Raw genomic sequence first — 24513 nt, forward strand, 5'->3', positions numbered from 1 at the left:
CTCACATTGATAAAGTAGTAGATAAATGTAAAAGGGTTTTAACCGTTATGAGGCACTTGGCAGGCACTAAGTGGGGGGCTGATAAAGCTGCTTTGAGGAACGTGTACACGGCCTTAATTAGATCAGCCATAGAATACGGACTAATAGTGTATGGTTCAGCTGCATACTCTTCTCTTCAAAAATTAGATAGAGTCCAGGCACAAGCACTAAGGATATGCTGTGGGGCAGTAAGATCTACACCAGTGTTGGCACTTCAGGTAGAGGTCGGAGAAGTACCTATTTCTTTGAGGAGAAAGCAGTTAATTGTTCATTACTGGGCAAATCTACAGGGTCATAAAGATACTCACCCAACTAAACAAACTGTACAAACAAGTTGGGAAAGTAACAAAATAAAAAAAGAAAGTTTTTGTTTTTGTGTTTCGGAAATATGTAAGGAATTCAAAGTTAAAGAATGGAATATTAGTCCGACGGTGTTGTTATCAGCTGTTCCACCATGGTTGCTACCTCAACCTATAGTAGATTTATCACTATTGAAACGGTTACATTCAATGAAAAACAAATTCAATGTACAGGCTTATGTGAACACTGTTCTACATGAACAATATGGGCACTTTATAAAAATATTTACTGATGGATGCAAAAATCCAGAAAATGGTCTAACTAGTTGTGCATTTTATGTTCCTGAGTTAAAAGTCAAAGTGGGAAAGCGTACAAGTGATCACATTGCAGTATATACAGTAGAGATGATGGCTATCTCTCTAGCACTTCAGTGGGTAGAAGAAATACAGCCAATGCGAGTGGTCATTTGCTCTGACTCCAGTGCAGCTCTGGAGAGTATAAACAACTTCTCTTCAGAATGTCGTCAGGATATTTTACATGAAATTTTACACATCATGTTTAGGTTAGTTCATCTGGAAATTGTTGTTCAATTTATGTGGTTTCCAGCGCATGTGGGCATTAGAGGGAATGAAGTAGTGGATCAACTGGCAAAATGTGGTTTGAAAGCAAACCAGATTGATATTATGGTACCCATCAGTAGAGCAGAAGTCAAATCTTTTACAAAAGTGGTTACCAAGCAACAATGGCAAAAACGATGGGACAGTAACACCAAAGGAAGACATTTATATCAGATACAAAGGGAAGTAGGAACAGGAAGCACTTGGGGGAGTAGTAGAAGAGAGCAGAGCATTAACAGCAGGATAAAATTGGGACACTCTGGACTAAACTCATCACTGCATCTGATTGGAAAACATCCAAATGGCAATTGTGATGGTTGCCAACAACCAGAGACAATACATCATGTATTTTTTAGCTGCCCGGATTATAACAGACAAAGATTCATTCTGAAAACTGCACTGGAACAACTCATCAAGGACATGGATTTCAAGGCAATATTTGAAAGTAAATCAAGAAATGAATCAAACAAGCTGATCTTCAAATTCCTCAAAAGCACTGGTCTGAGGACAAGGATTTAGTATGAACATTTAATAACTTAACAGTAGGTGGCGATATATGCTCCAAGTGGAAGCGAATCGCCATTAAAGAAAAGAAGAAGAAGAAGAAGAAGAAGAAGAAGAAGAAGAAGAAGAAGAAGAAGAAGAAGAAGAAGAAGAAGATTGGCTCACACTTAACTCGAGCCCTGCATGTGGCGTCTCGTCGCTACGGTTCTCTCTTGTGTTCCTAAGAAAGTGTGTGTGAGCTCCAGCACTACTGATCCATCCTCCGTGTGTCTGGATAAACCTCTGAATGGACTCTGCTCTTTTTTCTGGAGCGTTTACCTCGGACTATAGGAGCTAGCTTAGCATGCTAGATGGATACACGTTAGCAACACTAGTCAGATTGAGAGTTTGACGGAGAGAGAAACGGTGTGTTTAACGGAGTCTGCAGGGAAAGGTGATCTAGGAAACATGAGTAAAGTCCAAATGCTGCTGTCGTTGAAGCAGCATGGACTCACTGCTGCTAATGAAGAGATATTTGCTCTGTTTGAACAAACAATAGCAGAGCTCGAGGAGGAGCTGTTTCTTTCCAAAGAGGAGAACAAGAGACTCCAGAAACTACTGGACGCTGTTTTACAGCCTCAGCTTCGGATACACAGAGCAGGTCTGTTCCCTTTACTCTTCATTAACACTTTACACTCTTCAGTAACACTTTATTATCCCATTAATAACACTTTAGACCAAGGGCGCTGGAAGGGGGGTGCGGAGGGCGCTGCAGCACCCCCTAGCGTCAGGCAGGCGGAGCTCCTCTGCCTGCAAATTTTAATTTTGTAATTTTTTGATATATATTTTTTGATTACATTTCATTGTGCCTGAGATATATTTTATATTATTATTCAAATGATACTTTTAAACTATAAAATGAATTATTTAGCTTCAGGGAAGAAAAATAAAAAATGTGTTTTTAGTTTGTTTTTGGTCAGCTACTTTTAAAGTGACGCACAACACAAGTGACGAGTAACTGACATGGTGTAACCCCGGTGTGGTGTCGGCTCGGCAATAGACCACTCAGAGCTGGTGATTACTAAAGTTTATTTCCACACCTGCATTTCAATGGACAACATAAAATGGACACGTGAGCTGCGTTTCTCAGGAGATCCTCACGCGGTATGAAAATCTCCTTTACAAAATAAGTGAGCAATAATCAACAACACAACAATGATCGTATAGTGGTAGTATAAAAAATGTGAAATATTAAACATAAACAAACTGGTGTACAAAACTCACATACCTGCATTTTAATGGACAACATAAAATGGACACGTGAGCTCTGTTATGTTGGAGAGATAGCACCACGCTTACGTTAGCCTATTAGCTCAAATTAGCTATAGAGAACCGCAGTGACGCGTCCTAAAACCCGGAAGTAAGTTAGCATTTTTACCACTTCCGGTTCCCTCGATAAAAAGCAATGCAATTTCTCCATAGGATTTTGGAACATAGCTCCAAATAAGGTCTGTGTTTGACACAAATTGAAGAGACAGATCACGTTTTGTTCTACGACATTAAATACATCAGCAGTGACCCCGCTGGTGATTTTTGAAGAGTGTCTGAAAAACAATGGTTGTTAACAAGTGGCTGAATAGGACTATAGAAGTTGTCCAGGCCGTTTTACTTCATTACACCGAACACGTAAAACACTCCCGCTAAGTTTGTTTGCCCTGTTCTGCTTGAAGGCAAGTACCTGCCTCCTGCAAACTGTTCAAACAAACGCTTCAACTTGTACCATTTAGAATCTGTATGTTTGAATATGGATCTTAAGTTGGCGTGGCGTTGAACCGGCGGCCCTGCTGTAGTTCGTTTATAGCATAACGTTAGCATTTTGCTTCTGGCAACTAGATTTATGATTCAAAAATGATAAAAGTAGGGTAGACATGTGGATATTATCCGTGGATATTTATATACAAAACGTGATCCATCTCTTAAATGTGTGTCAACCACAGACCTTATTTCGAGCTATTATCCAAAATCCTATGGAGACATTGCATTGCGTTTTTGACGAAGGAACCGGAAGGAGTTTAATTCCGGGTTTTAGGACGCGTCACTGCGGTTCTCTATTGATGGACATATATATTGACATTAATAAATCATATAACACAAATAGCCAATCACACAAAAAACATGTTGCTGTGAGCATTAAACGACTAACATTAAACTAAACAAACACAACAGAACGTTATTGTCCTAATAAAATAATAACATACATTTTGTCCACTGACATAATACAATAGCACCTTACCAAGCCCCCAGGAAGTGCGCTGGACTCAGATGAAAATATTTGTAGTGGCCAAATGGCGGTACTACACTTCCGTTTGGTTGCCAGGCCCGGACACACTTTTTCCCATTGACTTACATAAGGTGAGAGTGGTCTGTAAATCGTTGGATAATTTTTTTTAAACTAAATAAACTACCCAGTATGAACACTTGTATAGCCCTTATTAAAAACATTCGTTCCTCAAGTTCTAGAAATGTGCTAATAACGTTATTCTGAGAGTTATTTCCCTCTGCATTATGAACGTGCATCTAACCCACGGGACTGCGCCGCCCGGCACGTTCATGTTCAGTACTACATGCGTTTACCCATGAATGCACAATGAGAACGGACCCATATCGCTTTACTGCCATCCCACGGAGCTGTAATAATGGATATATTGCACATGTTTGCTGTAATTCATTATTATACTACATGGGCTGTATTACCTTAAATGTTTAGCATAATAATTAGCATAATTACTAGCTAGCTGCTAACTGCCACCTCGTTAATATCAAATCCATCATAATAACAAATCATTACCATGCTGTCATGAACGCGCGGTGCTGTTAAGTGTACGCCAATTGACGTGCTTGATGTGAACGAGCATTTTGGTTAAAGTACTTCTCAGGCATGCTGGGTAATCTGTGACATTTCGCTCTCTCAAAAGTTGGGCCATTTTATCATCATGCGCCAATGAGCAACTCTCATAGGAATGAATGAGGCCCCGCCTCCCACGTTGTATCCAGTTCGTATTATGCATCCATGCACCTTACTCACAAGAGATCCTCACGTGGTATGAGAATCTCCCACAATCCATTGCGGTAACAAAGCTACAGTAATGCAGGCACACGTTTGAAACACCAGATGGCGTAATTCTCCAATTTAACCAGGATTTTACACCAGCCGTTATAACTCTGTTACATAGGCACAAAAAAGTATCTCGGAATTCTTTCTCACTAAATATGCTAAAAAGATTGAAATAGAAGATGCAGGGGCAGGGCATTATTACGCAGAATCTGTGAAAGGGGCATTATGCCTTATAATATTATATACAATATTATAAGTGTGTGGTTGCCTTCTAGTCACTTTGCTCAGCACTACTGCTTGTAGGCAGGCATGACGAGACTCTTCAGTCGACCAATGTTCAGGGGATGTGGGTTTAGTTTCCTGCACGCCTCGACGTAAGAGAGACGTAAGCGACGCCGCCTCTTAGCTCCGGATTCTTGCTTCTGGACCGACAATTTTTTGGAGCTGGAAACGAACCGGATTCCGGAGCTAAGAGGCGTCAAGGCGGGGGCAGGGGCGGGATCAACCTCCTGAAGACCGCAAAGAAGTCTTGAATTTCGCATGTGATGTTTATAAAGTTCCAAGTAAGTCGTCCCTTGTAAAGTCGTCCCATGCCTTCCGTTTCGTAAGAGCATAACCAAAGCGAACAGCGCTTCAATACAATCGGCCATTGTTGTTGTTATCGATGTGATTTCCAAGCGGTTTGGCTTTTATGAAGCAGGCACGTAAACGGTTACGTCATGACGCAAAAAATGAGGCAATGACGCAGTACCACCCCGGCTCTGTGGTGTGAACCTTTATATATACAGTCTATGGTGTGAACAAAGCGGGAGCAGAAAAGGGAAACCGGAGCTTAACCAGAAAAGAGCTACAACGGGAAAAGCGCTGGTGTGAAAGCCGCATATTATGTAGCCAGGAATTAGCAATGCCTTGATAGCTTACTTCTATTAATTTAAATTCCTCATTGTTGGTAAAATCATATTTTACATCTTAAAGGTGGGGTAGGTAATTAAATTCAGAAACACTTTTTGTTATATTCCATGGAATGCTCTTAACATCCCGATAGCAATGAATACATGAAATGCTTTGACAATAAATACATACAAATATTTCATCTGTGGAAGCCGTGGCGCTTTAAAAAGCACGACCAATCATCTGAGCCGGCCCGGCTAAAGTAACTGGATGGCCTACCTGCCTGTCAGCCTTCCATCTGTGCACAAACTTATCTCGTGCCCTCATTGGTCATGTGCGCGTCCGTGTGTGTTGGAGGACCGTCTCTGTAAGGAAGTCTGAAGAAAGGGGCAGATTTTTCTCCGGTTGTGTATTTTCAAATTCTCGTGCATTCGAGCTTGAACCCACCCTACCGTTACTAGTGTGTGTGTGTGTGTGGACTCGCGCTTTTGTGCATGCTCTATAGTGCCCGTAATAGCGTGCACTGGAGTCCGTTGTTATGCACTGTGTGTGTGGTTTTGCTCGGTGTATAGAGAGGTGAAGTCCCGGCCTTCTACTTCCGCCCCATGCAACCTTATTTTAGAAAAATTATGTATTGAAGTCAATAGAGAGAGAAAGATTATCTTTCGATCCCATTTGAATTGTGCCATGAATTACACATATGATGTTTGTCAATCTTCAAAAATAATTTCCATGTCAAAAAAGTCACAGTTTTGTCGTAAAACCGTTGAAATATAAGACTATGAAAAACTAGAAAGACCACAGAGTTGCGTAAGTGATGTCATTTACATTACACATTATACTTGTGTTACTCACCGAAACCTTGTAAACCCGGTCCCGCATGCTGGCTCTTATGGAACTGACTAACTCCCTTTGGGTGTATGTACAGTAGTGCTGTAGCGATGCGTCGACGATGTCGACGCGTCGACTTCAAAATATCGTCAACGACATATTTCCTCGTCGACGCATCGCCACACACACGTGGGTCACCCAAAACAACAACAAGCAGTTCGCAATCGCACTTTAAACACTATGGAGACTGAAACGGCTAACACCTCCTCCTCACAGGATTGCGCACGAAGCCCTGCAAAAAGCCCCCAGACAAAAACATCTCGCCCTAGGTCTTTCAAATTGAATTTATTGAAATCTCCAATATCAACGTAAGAGCTTGTTCGGGGGGTGCTAACACTTAACCATAAACTTTATCCTTTACTTTCTCCGTCTTTATATGTAGATATTACTTTTCTCCGTTAATATCCGTCACGTTGTTTCCATAGCAACAACAACGTCCTGCCAACAGCGCTACCTCTTCAAAATAAAAGCATATTCATAAATAGGAACAGCCCTAGTGTGTTGTGCAGCTTGAGTTCTGTGCACTTCGGTAGTGCTAACTATCTTATAGCTCTCCGTGCGGTTTGTTCGTGCTTGGTTGGTTAGTAGTTAATGTTAGCTACCTAGCTAGCGGCGCCAGCTGTGTGTTAGTTAACGTTTGTCAGCATTTAATGTTGGCTGGAATGGTAGCTAGTTTACGTCTGCACCGCTATCTAGCCGCTACTAACCCGGAACGAACAAACTGCACAGAGAGCTAACTCATGTTGTGGTCGTTTACGAGTCAAACATAACATTAGACTAACATTAGTCAGCTTATAGTATCAATGTATGTCAACTAACGGAGCCAAGCAATGTCCAGGCCAGGGCTGCACGTAAGCTGGTGCGCAGTTGTCATGAATGAAGTAATTTTTTTTGGTATTTATTTGAGATACATTATGATGATAAAAAAAAAAGACTAGTAGCGAGCAAATGACATGAGCATTACTACTATGAACAAAACAAAGCCAAGAACAGTTTTGACTCTTCAAAGTGACCATATTTATTTTCCCAAATAAATATAATTGAGTCAATCAGTCAATGACACTGACAATGTGTTTCCCTGAACAATGAGTGAACAATGAGTGGTCCATATTAAGTAATGGAAACAACTATTATCTGGCATTCATAGAACAGCAAGCCTATCAAACATTTGCCGAAAGAAATCAAACAAAAACAATTTGACAACCTGTCAAATAGATTGTAAAATGTAAACATTTGCCATAGTAAGGTGCTTCACTCAGTGATATAAAAATAAAGGCCTCTACTCCTCTAGAAGGGATGCTGCAAATGTGCTAATCTTTGCATAAGGATTCAAATTAAATACTGACAAGTAAAATCAGTCTCTGTAAACAAACTGAAAAGGTGCATTCCTCACAGTAACAAAAGAATAAGGTACTGAAACAAGTTAGACATTTATATGTAAACACAAACTGAAAAAGTGCATTCCACACAGTAACAAACAGTCATTTTACAGAACAAAGGATTAATGACTTGCTTTATAATCCATATAAATGACAGTGAACCCGTTTTTCACAAAAGCATGAGGTTTCAATTGTCCTCTTTTTTTCTCAGAGAGAGAGAGAGAGAGAGAGAGAGAGAGAGAGAGAGATTCACATCTGACCCTTGATCCTGCATTGTTATTTTAGCTCCCTTTAGAGCAGTTAGCTATTCTTCTAAAGTTATACTTTTTTTTTTATTCTGGTTTGATCAGAGGGAGATTTCTTTTGACGAAGAGTAGCATCTCTGCCTTGTCGCATTCGAGTCGGTTTCTTTGCTCGGTCATCACGTGTCCAGCAGCAGAAAACAAACGCTCGCTGTCAACGCTAGTGCAAGGAGCCGACACATATTTACGAGGAAGTTGGGCCAGGCACTCGTAACGGGACTGGTTGCTTCTCCAGTATTCCAGCGGGCAACGGTTCATGGGAAGCGTGGCCTCCAACAGATATGACTGGAGCTTTCTGTAAAAAACAAAACACAGAAGAACAAAATCTAATTATGATGATGTTCTGAATATCCGGTTCCATTTTTAACATAAGTTATACATTGTGTTCATAAAAAAATTCAAACAAAAATATATACACTTGCGTTCGCATCCAATCTGCTGTTTTCCTGGTGTTCAGTTGCAGCATCTGTATTTTCTTCGAGGATTGCCTCAAACATGCCCAAGAAGGAGTTGTTCTCGTCTCCCCTGCTGCTCTTTGCCGGTGGCTCGTCTGGCTGGGGGCCGGGGGTGTCTGTGGCACGGCGGTCTCTCTCGACGACGCAGCGCAGCTGTTCCCGCAGCATTTATATAGCTTGCCGTTTTGATGCAAGGGTGAAGTAGCGGTCCTTGTACCTCGGCTCCAATAGCGTTGAGAGATAATACAAGGGCTTTTCCTCGATGTCACCAAAACGCGTTTGGATTGCTTTTAACAGGGTCTCCTTTGATGTTTTCACTCCGTGGTCTGTTGGAACAGTTTGTTTTAGCAGGCGCGTTAAGGCTTGGATGGAGGGGATTACGTCTGCCGTTGTGGCTGTAGCTTTGCTAATATTTCTAGTCAGCTGTTCACACGGATCGAGGATGGTCAACATGTTTTCAACCAGGGCCCATTGGTGGGAGTTGAGTGTTGCTGGTAACTTGTATTCTACTGCATAAGCTGCAATAGCTTGCTTCTGCGCCACCAGACTCTTAAGCCTGTAAAGTGTACTGTTCCAACGTGTGGCCACGTCCTGTTGGAGTCGTGTACTGGTGGTGGTAGTAGTGGTTGTTGTTCCCTTTCGCAGGTTTGCCTGTAACTTTTCCAGGTCGGTGGACGCTACTTGGGAGTGCTTAAAATGTCCAACAATCTTCCGCCCGATGGCAACACAGTCAGACACAGCTCTTTGGCTAAGCACAGCCTCGTTCACGGCCAACTGTAAAGTGTGGGCCATGCAGCCCAGGCTATCAACTCCATAGTCACCAAAAGCCTTCGCCATATTACGTGCGTTGTCTCTAAGGACAACATGGACCATCTCTTTACTAATGTTCCATTGCTGAAGCATGGCTTCAAAAGCCTCACGGATCATATCGGCTTTGTGTGAACCTGGTAGCTCCTGAGAATGCAACACCGCTCTGTACAGTTTGTAGTCTTTGTCCAGCCACTGCGCCGTCAGACCTAGCATGCTAACGGGGCTAACATCACTGGTCCATATGTCCGTGGTGAAACTTATCGTTATATCGTTATCGATCAGAGTATGAAGGAGTGTGGCGATCTTCTTGCCTTTTTCAAAAGCCTCGTCGATAGGTAAAAGCCCCGGTGCCTTTGCAGCTTGCTTTGGATTCGCCGCTAGTTTAGCAGCGCAGGCGTCTTCGTACGCTTTTAACACACCATCGTAGCGATGGCGATGTTTCAGGTGACTAACCAGGTTGGAAGTAATAAAGCTCGTTGCCTTTTTCCCTCCTCGTGGAACTTCTGCATTGCATTTGTTAATACAAATAGCAAGCAAACTATCTAACTCTGAAACTTTGAAATAGTCCCATACTACCGACGACATGTTTGTTTACTGTCCTGGCTTCACGGCCGCACACCATTTACGTCACAGCCAGGCATGAGTTAGGGAGCGCTGGATTTGTGAAAAAGTCCCCTCTTCCTCAACCACTAATACCACAGTACTGGCAAAACGGGAGGAGCCGAGTGAAAAACAAGCGCCCCTCATCCCAATCCACCCACACCGCAGTATTTTTTTCTTTTTTTTACCCCAAAAATATATTGTATATTATCGGGGCTATTAATACTTTTATCGGGTTTATCGAGATGACGTCATAATTCCTAATATCGGGCCGATAATTATCGTCCACCACTAAAAATTATCTTTTAAATTGACAAACATGTAATTAGTGGCACAATTCAAACGGGATCGAAAGATAATCTTTCTCTCTCCATTGACTTCAATACATAATTCTTCCAAAATAAGGTCCCATGGAGCTCCACCGGAAGGGGAGGGACTTCAGCATTACTGCAGGTAGTAGATCCTGAAGTAAAAGTACAAACACCACACTGTGAAAATACTCCATTACAAGTTAAAATACTGCATGCATATCTTATTTAAGTAAAAGTATGTAAGTATTATGAGACAAATGCACTTAATTATAATAATTGTAATTTATTACGGAAGAGCAAACCTTCCAAAATAAATATATTAAAAAATAATACATACATTGAATAATATGCCATTTAATGCACTGATTTAAATATTAACCAGACATGTAGGTACTAGTTGATTAAATGTGACATAAATTGATCATTTAGTTTTAATGTGCTTTTTAAATGTGTAAAAAGCAAATAAAAAAAACACTTTGGATTAATTCAAAGAATATATATTTTGAGAGAGATGTACATACGGAGCCCAGGAGGGTTCATAGAGAGAAAAATAAATAAAACTAGGCCACGTTTTATTAATTTGTGCGTTCACGATATACTTTCTTGTTTTCACGTTCCGGGGCACTCCGGCAGGACTTTAGCACTACATCGAGATTAAGGTTAAACACATTTCTTTCACTTGTGAATACACATATAACTATGGAGAACCAGATGTGTGTAAATTACTGTTCGTGGTCATTTGAAAACTAATGCTGGTTTCGGTCGCACACACACACCGAACACACACACAGAGCGGAGCTGAGCACAAACACACACACACATCACCCTGGTGACCGGACATCTCCTTCATGAAACGAGTAATAGGGGGAATAATCGGGCAGTTCAATAGAGGTGTGTGTGGTTAGACGTAGCAGCCTCGATCTCTATCCAGCTGTTCTAATGAAGGGAAACACAGTGAAGTAAACAGTAAAAGGCACAGCTCTTTGCAGCTGGTGCTGCTCTTCTCAGATTCTGCTGAGTTACACGTTACTGCCTCCAGTGCCCTGTACGACGAAGCCAGTTCAACAGACCCTGGATATGTTTGAGTTACCCGGCTTAACTAACCCTAACAAACGCGATCTCGGTAAGCGGTCCTACGAAGCTGGTTATCAAAGTTAAAGTTAAGTTAAAGCCTTTTATTGTCATTACACACAGAGTATAACGAGATTCAGAGTGCAACTCTGTCCCGCAGTGCAAAAAATACAAACACGTACATAAAACTAAAAAACACGGCAATAGGACAGACAACATAAACAATCATACGGGGGGATAAATAGTTACAAATATTGATATAAAAAGAGTAAATAAAGCGCATTAAAAGTGTGTGTGTGTGAGAATGGTTACGGTTATTGCATTATGTGTGGTGGTTCAGCAGCCTGACGGCCCAGGGGTAGAAACTGTTTTTGAGTCTGTTTGTCCGTGACTTGAAGCTCCTGTCTCTCCTCCCAGAAGGCAGGAGAGAGAACAGTCTGTAACCTGGGTGAGAGCTGTCCTTTATGATTTAGTGAGCTCTGCTGCGGCAGCGGGAGGTGGAGATGTGTTCCAGAGAGGGCAGGGGGCAGCCGATGGTTTTCTCTGCCATTTTCTCTGCAGGGCTTTCTTGTCCACAGCTGAACATCCTGCATACCACCCCGAGATGGAGTATGACAGCACGATCTCGATGGTCGCTCGGTAGAAGGACACCAGCAGCTTCTTGTTCCGTCGGTTCCTTATTTATCCAGGCGCATAAGATGGAGGGGAAACCTAGGCGTGACAGTTTTTCCACGAGTATGTCAGGTATGATGGTTTTAAAAGCTGAGCTAAAATCGACGAACAGCATCCTTATATATAGTTGCCTGGGCCTTCTAGGTGGCTCACAGCTGTGTGATCAACTCAGTAAATGAACCAGGGTTTCTCTGTCCGGCTGAGAGCGCGTTCACGTGAAAGGGACAGGGTCAGCAACATTTGACCAATCACAAACATGGAGAAGCGTGCTGACAGCGTCTTTTTTTCTCTCTCCATGAACCTTTGGGGCTCCGTATATACACTAGTATTAGACGCAGTCAAAGGTTTGGACACATCTTCTCATTCAAAGTTTTTTATTTATTTAAATTGGTTCTACATTGTAGATTAATAGTGAAGACATCAAAACTATAAAACAACACATATGGAATTATTATAGCGTTCGGTGGTTTTTGTGAGTGCACTTGAGGATACATTCAAAGTTCTTGAAATGTTCCGGATCGACTGGCCTTCATTTCTTAAAGTGATGATGGACGGTCGTTTCTCTTCACTGAGTTGAGTGGGTCTTGCCATAATATGGATTACAACAGTATTCAAATAGGGCTCTCCACTGTGCACTAACCCTACCTCAAACACATTAAGAAAGCAAGTAATTCCACAAATTGACTCTTGACAAGGCACATGTGTTAATGGAAAACCATTCCAGGTGACAACCTTGTTATGGGAGATTCCTTATTACAGCGTATTTCTCGCTTATTCATTAAGGTCACACAGGTCAGAGAGGCCCCATCGTCTTGTTATATCAGTCTTATGCCTAGTCACATGGTTAGTTAAGACAAATGTGTTATTGAGTTACATTTCCAGAGAAGAGGCCCCATCGTCTCCCCCGTAATTATTAGGGGTGAGCGGAAGTACAAAGAGGCTCCATAGCTCAGTCGGTAGAGCCTCAGGTTATAATACAGTTAAGTCTTTGTTAGTTTAAGACGTCATGAGATAGTGACCTTTCCACATCTGAAACATATACAAGTATGGCATTCATAGGGGAACGTGTGTGTGTGTTCATTACAGTAGCTATATATGCCTGTGTAAAACTGCTACTCGTTGGGGCATTTCCACGATTGGTTGCTGTTGAAGCAAGGTGATGTACTCCAATATTATTATTTGTTGTTGTGCAACTGAATATTGATTAATCTCAAACATATCTGTGTTTATGTTTTATTGATCTCTCTCTCTGTGTTAACATTTAAAGTTGGTGAGCCATTAATTGCACTAGCTGTGTGCAAAGCTGTCATCAAGGCAAAAGGGGGCTGCTTTGAAGAATCTAGAATTAAAAATCACACTTTTTGTTAACTAGATAATTCCATATGTGTTCTTTCATAGTTTTGATGTCTTCAGTATTAATCTACAAAGTAGAAACAAATTAAAAATAAACAAAAACCATTGAATGAGAAGGTGTGTCCAAACGTTTGACTGGTACTGTATATAAAAAAACACACATATTTTAATATTTAGCAGGTTCCCTCATCTATAATCATTAGGGATGCACCGAATATTCGGCCACCGAAAATTATCGGCCGAAAATGGTTAATAAAAAGGCACTTTCGGCTTTCGGAAAAATATCACCGAATGTCAGAGAACAGGGTTACGTTGATCATACTCCGCATATTTGTCCGGGTGTTTTGATTTCAAGTGGTGGAGTAATCCTGAAGTGGTGAAAGTCTTTGCAGTTACACCCCCTCGAGAAATGTCAGCTGAACACGTTTTACAAATCGCAATCCGCGCCTCTCTCTGATATTTTTAAATATCTCCAAGCGGCAGACATGTTGGCTGTGAGCCAGCCGCGAGCATGGTCGCACGCCGTGCTTGTCGCCGCGTCTTGATTACGTCATCACAACAACACGTTAGGTTACCAAACTTATAGGTGCATTTGTTGTTGTTGAAGGCCTGGCTGTTACAGTCTTTATTTACACTAGTTTGTTGTAGGCCGACTGGCCTAGATGTTGATGCAGTTTTAAAGCACCTTGGCTTTGTTCTGAATGCACTTTGTTGTAGTTATCCTACAGAGAAAAGAAAATGCACTTGACTTGGAATTAATTTACTGTGTGCATTCAAAAGTGCTGAATAAATGTTTTATGGACCCATAATAGTGATTATTATTTAAGTTTTGCCATAATCATGTCTTTTTCCATAATCAGGTAGCTGAACAACATTGGTAAAAAATGTATACATTATATATATTTCTATTAATCATTTTCGGCATTCGGTTTTCGGCCAACTGTTTCCTATTTTCGGTATCGGTTTCGGACAAGAATTTCCCATTCGGTGAACCCCTAATAATCATCTATGCAAGTGCAACTTTAAACATTTACAGCAATAAAATGCAACATACAAAATAATCAAGAAACATCATAAATGAAACACTGACAGGGAACATTTTACTGCACCATCATTACTATGACATAAGAGGGTGCCGTAAAATATTCCGATAATACTTGCACACTTTTACTTAAAGAGCCTGTGACACGAACCCAACAACTGTTGTGCAATGAAATAGTGGGCTACTAGTAATCTCAAACCGTCTGTTTAAAAAAGAAAAAACGATACCGTTCCGATAAATATCAATAATTTCGAACATCGCGGGAAAATTCCTTCGACTCATTTTGAGATTTTGGGGAAGCCGGAAGTGACGTCAATGCGGGAACGCTTCACTGTGCGGCGAGAGAGCCAAACACGGACAAAGTGTGTTGTCATGCGTAGAAATGGTGAATTACTGAGTTTAGGCACGTTAATAACGTTTTCATGAAGTTGACTACAGTATATTCATATTTGTCAGTGCTTTCATGTCAATTCGGCGAACATAAACATAAATGATCGTGGTGAAGATGATGATTAAATTAGGATTAAAAATCGGTAGTGAGAGCTGCTGAATTTCCTCCCGTCGGATGTGATATAAAAACAAATCGATTATTTTTGTAAACTCAAGTGGATGAAACTACATTTATTAGTGCTTTCATGTCAATTCGGCGAACATATGATACATTAAATGATCGTGAGGATGATGATTTAAAAATCTTTTGTTTGAGCCGGTCTGCATTTCCTGATGAGAAAACAAACCTTAGCTTTTTGTAGTTGCAGTCAGTGGTGTAGTGGGCGTTGGACGCGGGGGTAAGCCGTACCCCCACTTATTTGAAGCATGATTTCTTTTTTTAATACTCTAATACATCTAAAATCATTGCCAGTGTTATCAGTTGCAAGTGTGTGTTTGTTGTAATATGACGAAAACATAATAGGCAGATTTCACAGTAATTATAATAAAAACGGAGCTCAAGCATTTATGCAACTTGATTTGAAGCGTGTGTGTGTGAGGGGCAGAACTGTGTGTGTACGGTGACCAGGTGTCCCGCACTGTGCGGGACTGCACACACAGCATTTTTATTATTTGTCCCGCGTCCCACACATTGAGACTATGTCCCGCATTTGAGTGATAGTCGCGCAGAAAGGCCGGATCGGTTCGCTGACAGCCGCACCGCCCTTTAGTATTATATTGTCTAAACAGCATCATGTAAGTTGCGCTGACAGGCGACACAGAGGTCCCCAAGTCCCCCCCCCCCCCCCCCCCTGTTGACAGTTCACGAGCGCGTCCATAGTGTCTCCCGTCCACCCACCACCCCGTCCACCCAGTTAAACATCCCCACTACACCACTGGTTGTAGTAGTAGGCCTACACCAACATGGATTAAACGTGTGTTTTTTTTTTACCACAATGTGGGGAAATTAATGGATAAAATGCACGGATTATTATTATTATTATTATTATTATTATTATTATTATTATTATTCCCACTCCGATCGGGACACTAGGTCCACCGTTTCCCCGCAGCGAGGCTCCCCCCGTTGACAGTTTACGTGGGCTGGGCTGGGTGCAGTGGCGGACTGGCCATTGGGACGAATCCCGATGGGCCGGTACCGAAGTGGGCCGGTCGGATAAGTCACTAGCACATCCCCCACTCCCCCCGTTGACAATTTACTAGTTGTACCGAAGTGGGCCGGTCGAGAGTCCCGGGCTGATTTTTAGTCCCAGTCCACCACTGGCTACATGACCGTATGATCGCCCATATTGACGCACCTAATTCCTAAACTTCTAACAGATACAAAATAAACCGATCCTTCAGCCTCATATGAGCTCTCAGACACGTTCAAAATTAAACTGTCATCGCTGTCTGAGCTTGCTGCTGTGTCCGCCATCGTGCGTTTCCATGCAGATGCTGGGATCCTGAACGGTGCAGCTGGAGCGCTGTGCCCGCATTGACGTCACCCATAATTTGGCGGGACTTGAAGAATCCCCGAGAAGATCCAGGAAATGGTCAACATTGAAGGGCAGATTAATGGTTATCAAAGTACAAATATCCAAAATCAGTTCAGTAACGGTTTTCAAGGGGACAATATTTACTCAAATTGATGGGTTTGGATGATGGGGGAAATCGTGTCACAGGCTCTTTAAATAAGGTTTGAATTAGGGCTGTGCAATTAATCGTATTTTAATCTCTATTATGATTTTTGCTTGCAACGATTATGTAAACAACGTCATCGAAAAAAAACATCCACAAACACATACCTATCTCCCGCAGGTATTCGGAGGAAGATCCTCTGTCGAGCTCTTCACCCCCCCCTCCCACCCTTGATAATTCACGATCGTCGGCATGTTTTTTTTTTTGAATGGCACTTCATATCAAAAAGGTTGCCGACCCCTGTTCTACGGCTATGACATAACCACCTTTTTGGGGCCTCTGTCTTTTTCTCCTTAAGTCAGGAGCCCCCCTCCCTGTGTACTGCTGTGAGGGAAGAGGGAAGAAACTGTCTCTCCCTTATCAGTGAAACCATTATAGGCCTTACACACTCAACTTAACAAACCGCTTGTGTTTTGTTTATACTGTAAATATAGAAAATCATAAAATATGAAGCATTTTCATTGTGGGTTGTATAAGAATATAATTGATTATATTTGATTATAACTAACTTTCGTTTTAAGTATTCACTTGATACTATGAAGATCTCAACAGCACCATCATTACTATGACATAAGAGGGTGCCGTAAAATGTTCTGATAATACTTGCACACTTTTACTTAAATAAGGTTTGAATTAGGGCTGTGCAATTAATCGTATTTTAATCTCTATTACGATTTTGGCTTGCACCGATTATGAAAACAACGTAATCGGAAAAAAACGATTATTTTGCTGCATTCCCTTTCGCAATGATGCTCTCAATGTGTCTTGTGTCACACAACTTAGCATTTAGATCAACAAAGGCCTTGGGGCTATGTTGTTTGATTGATCTAAACACAATATATGCACTCCACTATGCTGTTGTACTGTATCTGAAGCTCTTAATATGATTGCTCATATTTTAAGCCATCTTTTTCCCGGCCCCTTGCTTTGGATCATTTTCATCAACCGGCCCCCATTCCAAACTAATTGAATAGCCCTGGCGTAGTGTATCTGTGAACAATCCCAAATACAATTCATTGTTTACATTGCGGCTAGTGCTAAACCAGAAGAAAAAAACATTTTTCATTTTTAACTGTGAGTGGAAAGGGGCTGGGCTACATGAGGTGAATTGAGCCAACATAATTAGACCAATTTTTCTGACTGTGTTGTTGTGGCAATTCAGCACTCACAGAAGGAAAGAATAAAACGGAGGGGAATCAATAAAACACAGATATAGTTGATTAATTATTATTTTGTTGTACAACAATCAATAATAATGAGGAAACATTACCTTGCACACAACCAGTCAATAGTGGTAATGCTCCGAGTACAAGTCTTCCAGGAGGAAGGAAGGATTATTAATAAAACTGGACATTATGGGTCTGGGAGGTAATGTATATAATTGGATTATGGATTTTTTGTTTGGCCGTGCCATCAGAGTCCGAGATGGCAAGTCATATTCTCGAAGGCATGAAGTTGAAAATGGAACCCTGCAGGGGAGTGTCATCAGTCCTCTTTTATTTTCTATCATGATCAATGATATATACACACAAGTAGGATCTGATATTGGTAAGTCACTTTTTGCAGATGATGGAGCTATTTGGAAAAGGGGCAGAAATGTAAAATATATTGTAGCTAAGATTCAGGAAGCCATTACGGAAATTTGAAAGCTGGTCTCTGACATGGGGGTTTAGATTGTCGGTGGAAAAAACTGAAACTTTATTTTTTACGAGGAAAAGGATAGGTGAGGAGGTTAGGTTAAAACTTTATGGACAAGATCTAAAGAAAGTGAAGACATTTACATTTCTGGGAATATGGTTGGACGAGAGAGTCACATGGAGTACTCACATTGATAAAGTAGTAGATAAATGTAAAAGGGTTTTAAATGTTATGAGGTGCTTGGCAGGCACTAAGTGGGGGGCTGATAAAGCTGCTTTGAGGAACGTATACACGGCCTTAATTAGATCAGCCATAGAATACGGACTAATAGTGTATGGGTCAGCTGCATACTCTTCTCTTCAAAAATTAGATAGAGTCCAGGCACAAGCACTAAGGATATGCTGTGGGGCAGTAAGATCTACACCAGTGTCTACACCAGTTACCTTGCACACAACCGGTCAATAGTGGTAATGCTCCAACGAGTACAAGTCTTTCACATCATATATAGCAGCTGTAATGAACGCACACATAATTTCCCTTACATTAGCCAACACACCCACATATGTTCCAGATGTCGAAAGGTCATTATCTCATGACCTCTTTAGGTGTAATTCATACCCTGCCAGGATATGAACCACCTAACTAACAAGACTTAACTGTATTATCCTGAGGAGGGCCTCTTTGCACTTCCGCTCACCCCTAATAATTGCGGAAGAGACGATGGGCCTCTCTTCTCTGGAAACTGTAATTCAATAACATACCTAATTATATTGACTAGGTCCAAGACTGACATAACAGTGTGTTTCCTGTTTCCTGCAGACGTCCAGCAGCTGGTGGTGGTTAAAGAAGAGCCTCTCCCTGACCAGCAGGAGTGGAGCTCCAGTCTGGACCAGGAGGACCCAGAGCCCCCCCCACACATTAAGCAGGAACAGGAGGAACTCAGGATCAGTCAGGAGGGAAAGCAGCTTCTGGAGCTGGAGGAGGCTGATATCACCAAGTCCACTTTCACTCCTGACCCTGTGAAGAGTGAAGATGAGAAAGAGAAACCTCAGTCCTCACAGCCTCATCAAAGACAAACTGAACACATGGAAACAGAAGCTGATGGAGAGGACTGTCGAGGACCAGAACCAGCCAGGAACTCAGATCCAGAGAGCAGTTTACAACCAAAGACTGAGGACCACACTGGAGACTCTTCTGAAGACACTGATGACTCTTCTGAACCTGACACTGAAGACAGTGCTGATTGGAAGGAGACCAGAGAACCTGCCTCAGGCTCAAACTCACTGAAAAATAGACAAGAATCTGTCAGTGATCCCCGACGTAGTGCTGAAAAGAAACCATTCAGCTGCTCAGTCTGTAAGAAAGCTTTTAGACATAGAAGAGATCTAAATCAACACATGAGAGTCCACAGAGGACAGAAACCCTTTCGCTGCTCAGTTTGTGAGAAAGCTTTTTCACAGAAGGAACATTTCAAGGCGCACATGAGAGTCCACACAGGAGAGAAACCATTCAAATGCTCAGTTTGTGAGAAAGCTTTTTCACTGAATATCAGTTTAAAGGAACACATGAGAGTCCACACAGGAGAGAAACCATTCAAATGCTCAGTTTGTGTGAGAGCTTTTTCACAGAGTGGAACTTTAAAGACACACATGAGAGTCCACACAGGAGAGAAAGCACACATCTGCTCATTCTGTAAGAAAGCTTTTTCACAGAGTGGAAGTTTAAATACACACATGAGAGTCCACACAGGAGAGAAAGCACACATCTGCTCAGTCTGTAAGAAAGCTTTTTCACAGAGTGGAAATTTAAAGACACACATGAGAGTCCACACAGGAGAGGAAATATACAGCTGCAATGTTTGTGACAAAAGATTTAAATGGTGTAATCATTTCAAAAGGCACAAGTGTGTTGGTCGTCAGTCCTCACAGCTTAATGAAATTCAAACTGAGGATAACTGAGAGGCAGAGCCTCCAATCAGCAGCTCAGCTGAACACATGGAAACAGAAGCTGATGGAGAGGACAATGAATAAGTCTTATGGCAGTTCACACATGAGAGAAATCTGTCTGACTGGATTAACATTGTTGTACAACATCCATATAAGACTTAAATGAACTCCATCTTTATCAACATAAGTGGACTATATGTTTAATGTTTTTGTCATTCTGATGTATACGTTAACCACTGACTGTTGATGAACCATTTTATTTGGATTGAGGGCTCCAAGTTTCCATATAGGATGATTTGATGTATTGTTCTTTATTTCTAAATGTTTTGTATCATTGCTATCCTGTTAATGAGCCCTGTTTTACATAAATGTACCTGTTATCGGAGTGTTTTTGCTTCTGTAACTGTAAGGCAATACATTTTCCTATTTTGTGTCCTGATGACCTAATGCTGTTACATGTAATACGTTACTCCCTAAGCCTGTTTTCAACCATCTGCAACCGATTCACTAATAATCACAAATGTTCATTTCTTTGACCCCTTTACTCGACTATTTCTTATTTAATAATCGTTACATCTCCTCAGGACCAAGTTCCCGTGTCCTGCCTTTCACCTGCTGATCACCCACTGCTCATTTAAGGTGGACTGACCTTTACAATGGACCAGCTGGTCTTAGTGTCTTAATGCAAACTTTTTGTAAAAAGATGCTAGACCAAAGACGTGCTGTTGGGCTGTGTGCTCTCTGCAGGACGGTGTCTGGACTCAAAGCTTGTTTATGGTAAAACAGCAATGTGTGAGATATGGCTGGTAATTGACTCACAATCTCAACAGAATGTGAAGAGGTTACAGTCTTGCGGTTATGTCCAAGATGTTGTTTTTTGTTGTTGTAAGAGATAATAGGGATTGATGCAGAGAATAACCAGAAGATAGTCAGGGTAGAGCCTTCAAAGAACCAGAAAGGGTTTTGAAGATTATCAGGGATATAGAAAGAATACAAATATTACAAATGATTATACTTTTTGCAGTGTCAACATCTAAATACCACATTTAAAAGTACTCATTTATTAATAAATCATATTTATGTTATAATTATGTATTTATCAATTTGTTCATCACCTTAATATTCAAACTGATAAAGTTGGAGCTATTTTTAATTACATTATTGGCTATGCTGCTTGGTAGTTTATTTTTTGTTGAAATACGAAATAATTGAAGAGTTGATTTTATTTTGTACAAAAATCTGAATCTGTAAAATAAGCTTTAAAATAAAAAATTGTGCCTCAAAAAGTTCAATCATCAAAGCATGTTTAACGCACACACATTTGATCATGCAGCCTACCACACAAATGTCACATGTTTATCCCTCAGAAAGCTATACTTGTATATGTTTAAACGTCATCGTCTCATGACATCTTTAGGATTAGTTCACGAACAAAGGTTAGTGAATGCTGAGGGAATGGTTGGATGAAAGTTTTTAAAACTAGGAATTCAAACTGATCATTCTGAGGAGCTGACCTCTTACATGTGTCAGGACATAGGCTGTGGATGTTAACCCCGTCCATCTGTGAGGAAATTCCTTTTGGATTTTGTCGGAAGACTTTAATGTAATAACTATGAATTAAGGTTTTAGATTAGAAAATAACCCCAGCATGATATGTTTAGTATGAGTATAATATATTGAGGAGGAACAATGCAATGCGGATTCCGTCCTGGTCGTGGAACGACGAATCAGCTTTTTACTCTCGCAAGGGTCATGGAGGGGGCCTGGGAGTACGCTCATCCAGTCTACATGTGTTTTGTAGACTTGGAGAAGGCGTATGACCGGGTTCCCAGGGAGTCACTGTGGGAGGTGCTGCGGGAGTATGGGGTGAGGGGGTCTCTACTCAGGGCCATCCAATCTCTGTACTCCCAAAGCGAGAGCTGTGTCCGGGTCCTCGGCAGTAAGTCGGACCCATTTCAGGTGAGGGTTGGCCTCCGCCAGGGCTGCGCTTTGTCACCAATCCTGTTTGTAATATACATGGATCGGATTTCGAGGCGTAGTCGTGGGGGAGGGGGTCTGCAGTTCGGTGGACTAAGGATTGCACCACTGCTTTTTGCAGATGATGTGGTTCTAATGGCTTCATCGGTCTGCGGCCTTCAGCACTCACTGGATCGGTTCAACCGAATGTGAAGCGGCTGGGATGAGGATCAGCACCTCCAAATCTGAGGCCATGGTTCTCAGCAGGAAACCAATGGACTGTCCACTCCAAGTAGGGAATGAGTCCTTACCCCAAGTGAAGGAGTTCAAGTATCTCGGGGTCTTGTTCTCGAGTGAGGGAACAATGGAGCCTGAGATGGGTCGGAGAATCGGAGCAGCGGGAGCGGTACTGCAGTCGCTTTACTGCACCGTTGTGACGAAAAGGGAGCTGAGCCAGAAGGCAAAGCTCTCTGTCTACCGCGCCATTTTCGTTCCTACCCTCACCTATGGTCATGAAGGATGGGTCATGACCGAAAGAACGAGAATCGCGGGTAGAAGCGGCTGAGATGGGTTTTCTCCGCAGGGTGGCTGGCGTCTCCCTTAGGGATAAGGTGAGAAGTTCGGTCATCCGGGAGGGACTCGGAGTTGAGCCGCTCCTCCTTCGCATCGAAAGGAGTCAGTTGAGGTGGTTCGGGCACCTAGTGAGGATGCCACCTGGCCGCCTCCCTAGGGAGGTGTTCCAGGCACCTCCAGCTGGGAAGAGACCAAGGGGTAGACCTAGGACCAGGTGGAGGGATTATATCTCTTCGCTGGCCTGGGAGCGCCTTGGGACCCCCCAGTCAGAGCTGGTTGATGTGGCCGGGGAAAAGAAAGTTTGGGGCTCTCTGCTGGAACTGCTACCTCCAAGACCCGACCACGGATAAGCAGGAGAAGATGGATGGATGGATGGATGGATGGATGATTATAATGTTGTAAAGAGAGAAGGTAAAAACCCTGTATTAGTTTGGACCTATTTTTCTTCAAATAAACTGATCCCACCTTTTGGACTGGGACAACTTAAAAAACATCTGCGCTCTCCTCTCCTGCTTCAAAGGTAAGATTGCACCCTGCCACACTCACACTTAGGTAGGGCCACACCTCATTACTGATATCAAAATCCTTCAGGATCGCTTAAACAGATTTAGCAGGTCGTCTGAATTGAAACAGCAGTTAATTGAACCTGGTTCTTCGGGGAGTTAATAGAGGTGAGATCTTGCTGACGTTGGTGGATCTGAGCCAAGCAGTAAACTTACATAGACTCAATAACTTCGGTTAGGTTAATTAGTAGGTCTGAGTAATTTGCCGGAATAAATGACCAGCTCCTCACCGACTCTTACAATAGAGAAGAATGGCCAGTATCCTGCATCAGAGACCCCAGTGGATCTTCTATGTTGAGAAGGTCTCAGCTGGGGGGCCGGAGTGGTTTGGTGAAGGGGCTTTGTGGAACATCAGTTTGAAACCCCCCTGTGTCCTTGGGTAAGACACTTCACCTGGTTTACTCCTGTGGGTATTGTCTACAGTAATAACAGTAATAACTCAATACAAATGTATTGAATTATTATTATTAATAATAAAAGCTGTCATCCAATCAGATCAGAGCCCTTTAGATCAATAAAGCCAGTGTACTACCCAGACCCTCCCCCCAAATACTCTTTGACAGCCACCGGCTGCATACTTGATATGAAGGTAAAGAGATGTTAGGAACTTGTCAAAAGCAAGGAATAAGCAGTCAGAGACATTCAAGTTTAAAAATACCTTTTTATTTACTTATATACAAATCAACAAATTAAAACTAGGAAGACTTTTTTTTTCAAGATTGCAGCCTCCTTCCTACAGCCTTCTTCCTCTGTCGGTCCCTCAGCATTTCCTTTTCTGTTCTCCCTCCCCTCAACTCAGTGAGCCTCTGCTCCGCTGTGTGCTCCTGGCAGAAACTCTGCCTCGTCGGGCGGTGCATGCTATGCCCCGTCGCCCCCGGGTCGTTCACTGGCTGCATAGCGTGCAGGTCCGGTCACGCCTGGTAGGGAACACACCGGCTTCAGCAGAGGCCATCTCTATCTGCAACCTCCACCCTGTGGTCTTCGGGACGTTGACTGATCCAGGGTCACTCCTGAAGTGGCACGGCAGAAGGTCAAGCCTTGGAGGGAGAGGTGCTCAATCACTGAGATGTCCTTTGAGCAGCCAGGACAAACACACACACACACACACACACACACACACACACACACACACACACACACACACACACACACACACACACACACACACACACACACAGGTTTAATGAAAGTGCACTCAACATCAAACAATATAAAAAGATATAAAATAATGTAATCAGCACCTTCATGCTCTGATTTTGAGATAGTTGTGTTAACAGAGTGTGTCTACATGTGTTCTGCTGATTTCCTAACCTTCTCTCTTCTTCTTGTTCTTCTGCAGAAGTGTTTTGTGAGCAGCCCGTTCTGCATGAGGAGCA

At 42.1% G+C, this 24513-nt stretch overlaps 1 protein-coding gene and 1 long non-coding RNA gene across 2 annotated transcripts; one reads left to right on the forward strand and one right to left on the reverse strand.

Annotated features, from left to right (window-relative positions):
* The first annotated feature begins 1596 nt into the window (after positions 1–1596).
* Positions 1597–20581, forward strand: LOC307032691 (uncharacterized protein). Its single transcript, XM_079670845.1, has 2 exons — positions 1597–2100; positions 18919–20581. The coding sequence occupies exons 1-2, from the start codon at positions 1908–1910 to the stop codon at positions 20055–20057; spliced, it is 1332 nt and encodes a 443-aa protein (XP_079526971.1). The 5' UTR covers positions 1597–1907; the 3' UTR covers positions 20058–20581.
* LOC307032694 lies at positions 16705–18921 on the reverse strand. The gene is made up of 2 exons (XR_013806360.1): positions 18543–18921; positions 16705–17731 (listed from the first exon to the last, which is right to left on the reverse strand). It is a non-coding gene; the product is annotated as an uncharacterized lncRNA (long non-coding RNA).
* Positions 20582–24513: the final 3932 nt, after the last annotated feature.

This window comes from Notothenia rossii, assembly GCF_949606895.1.
Source record: "Notothenia rossii genome assembly, chromosome: 3".
Lineage (NCBI taxonomy): Eukaryota > Metazoa > Chordata > Actinopteri > Perciformes > Nototheniidae > Notothenia > Notothenia rossii.

What these genes read in the sequence shown, in the direction of transcription:
- LOC307032691 (XM_079670845.1), top strand. Translation starts at nt 1,908, where the DNA reads ATGAGTAAAGTCCAAATGCTGCTGTCGTTGAAGCAGCATGGACTCACT. An exon ending in GCTTCGGATACACAGAGCAG is followed by an intron (nt 2,101 to 18,918) that starts GTCTGTTCCCTT and finishes TGTTTCCTGCAG; the next exon opens with ACGTCCAGCAGCTGGTGGTG.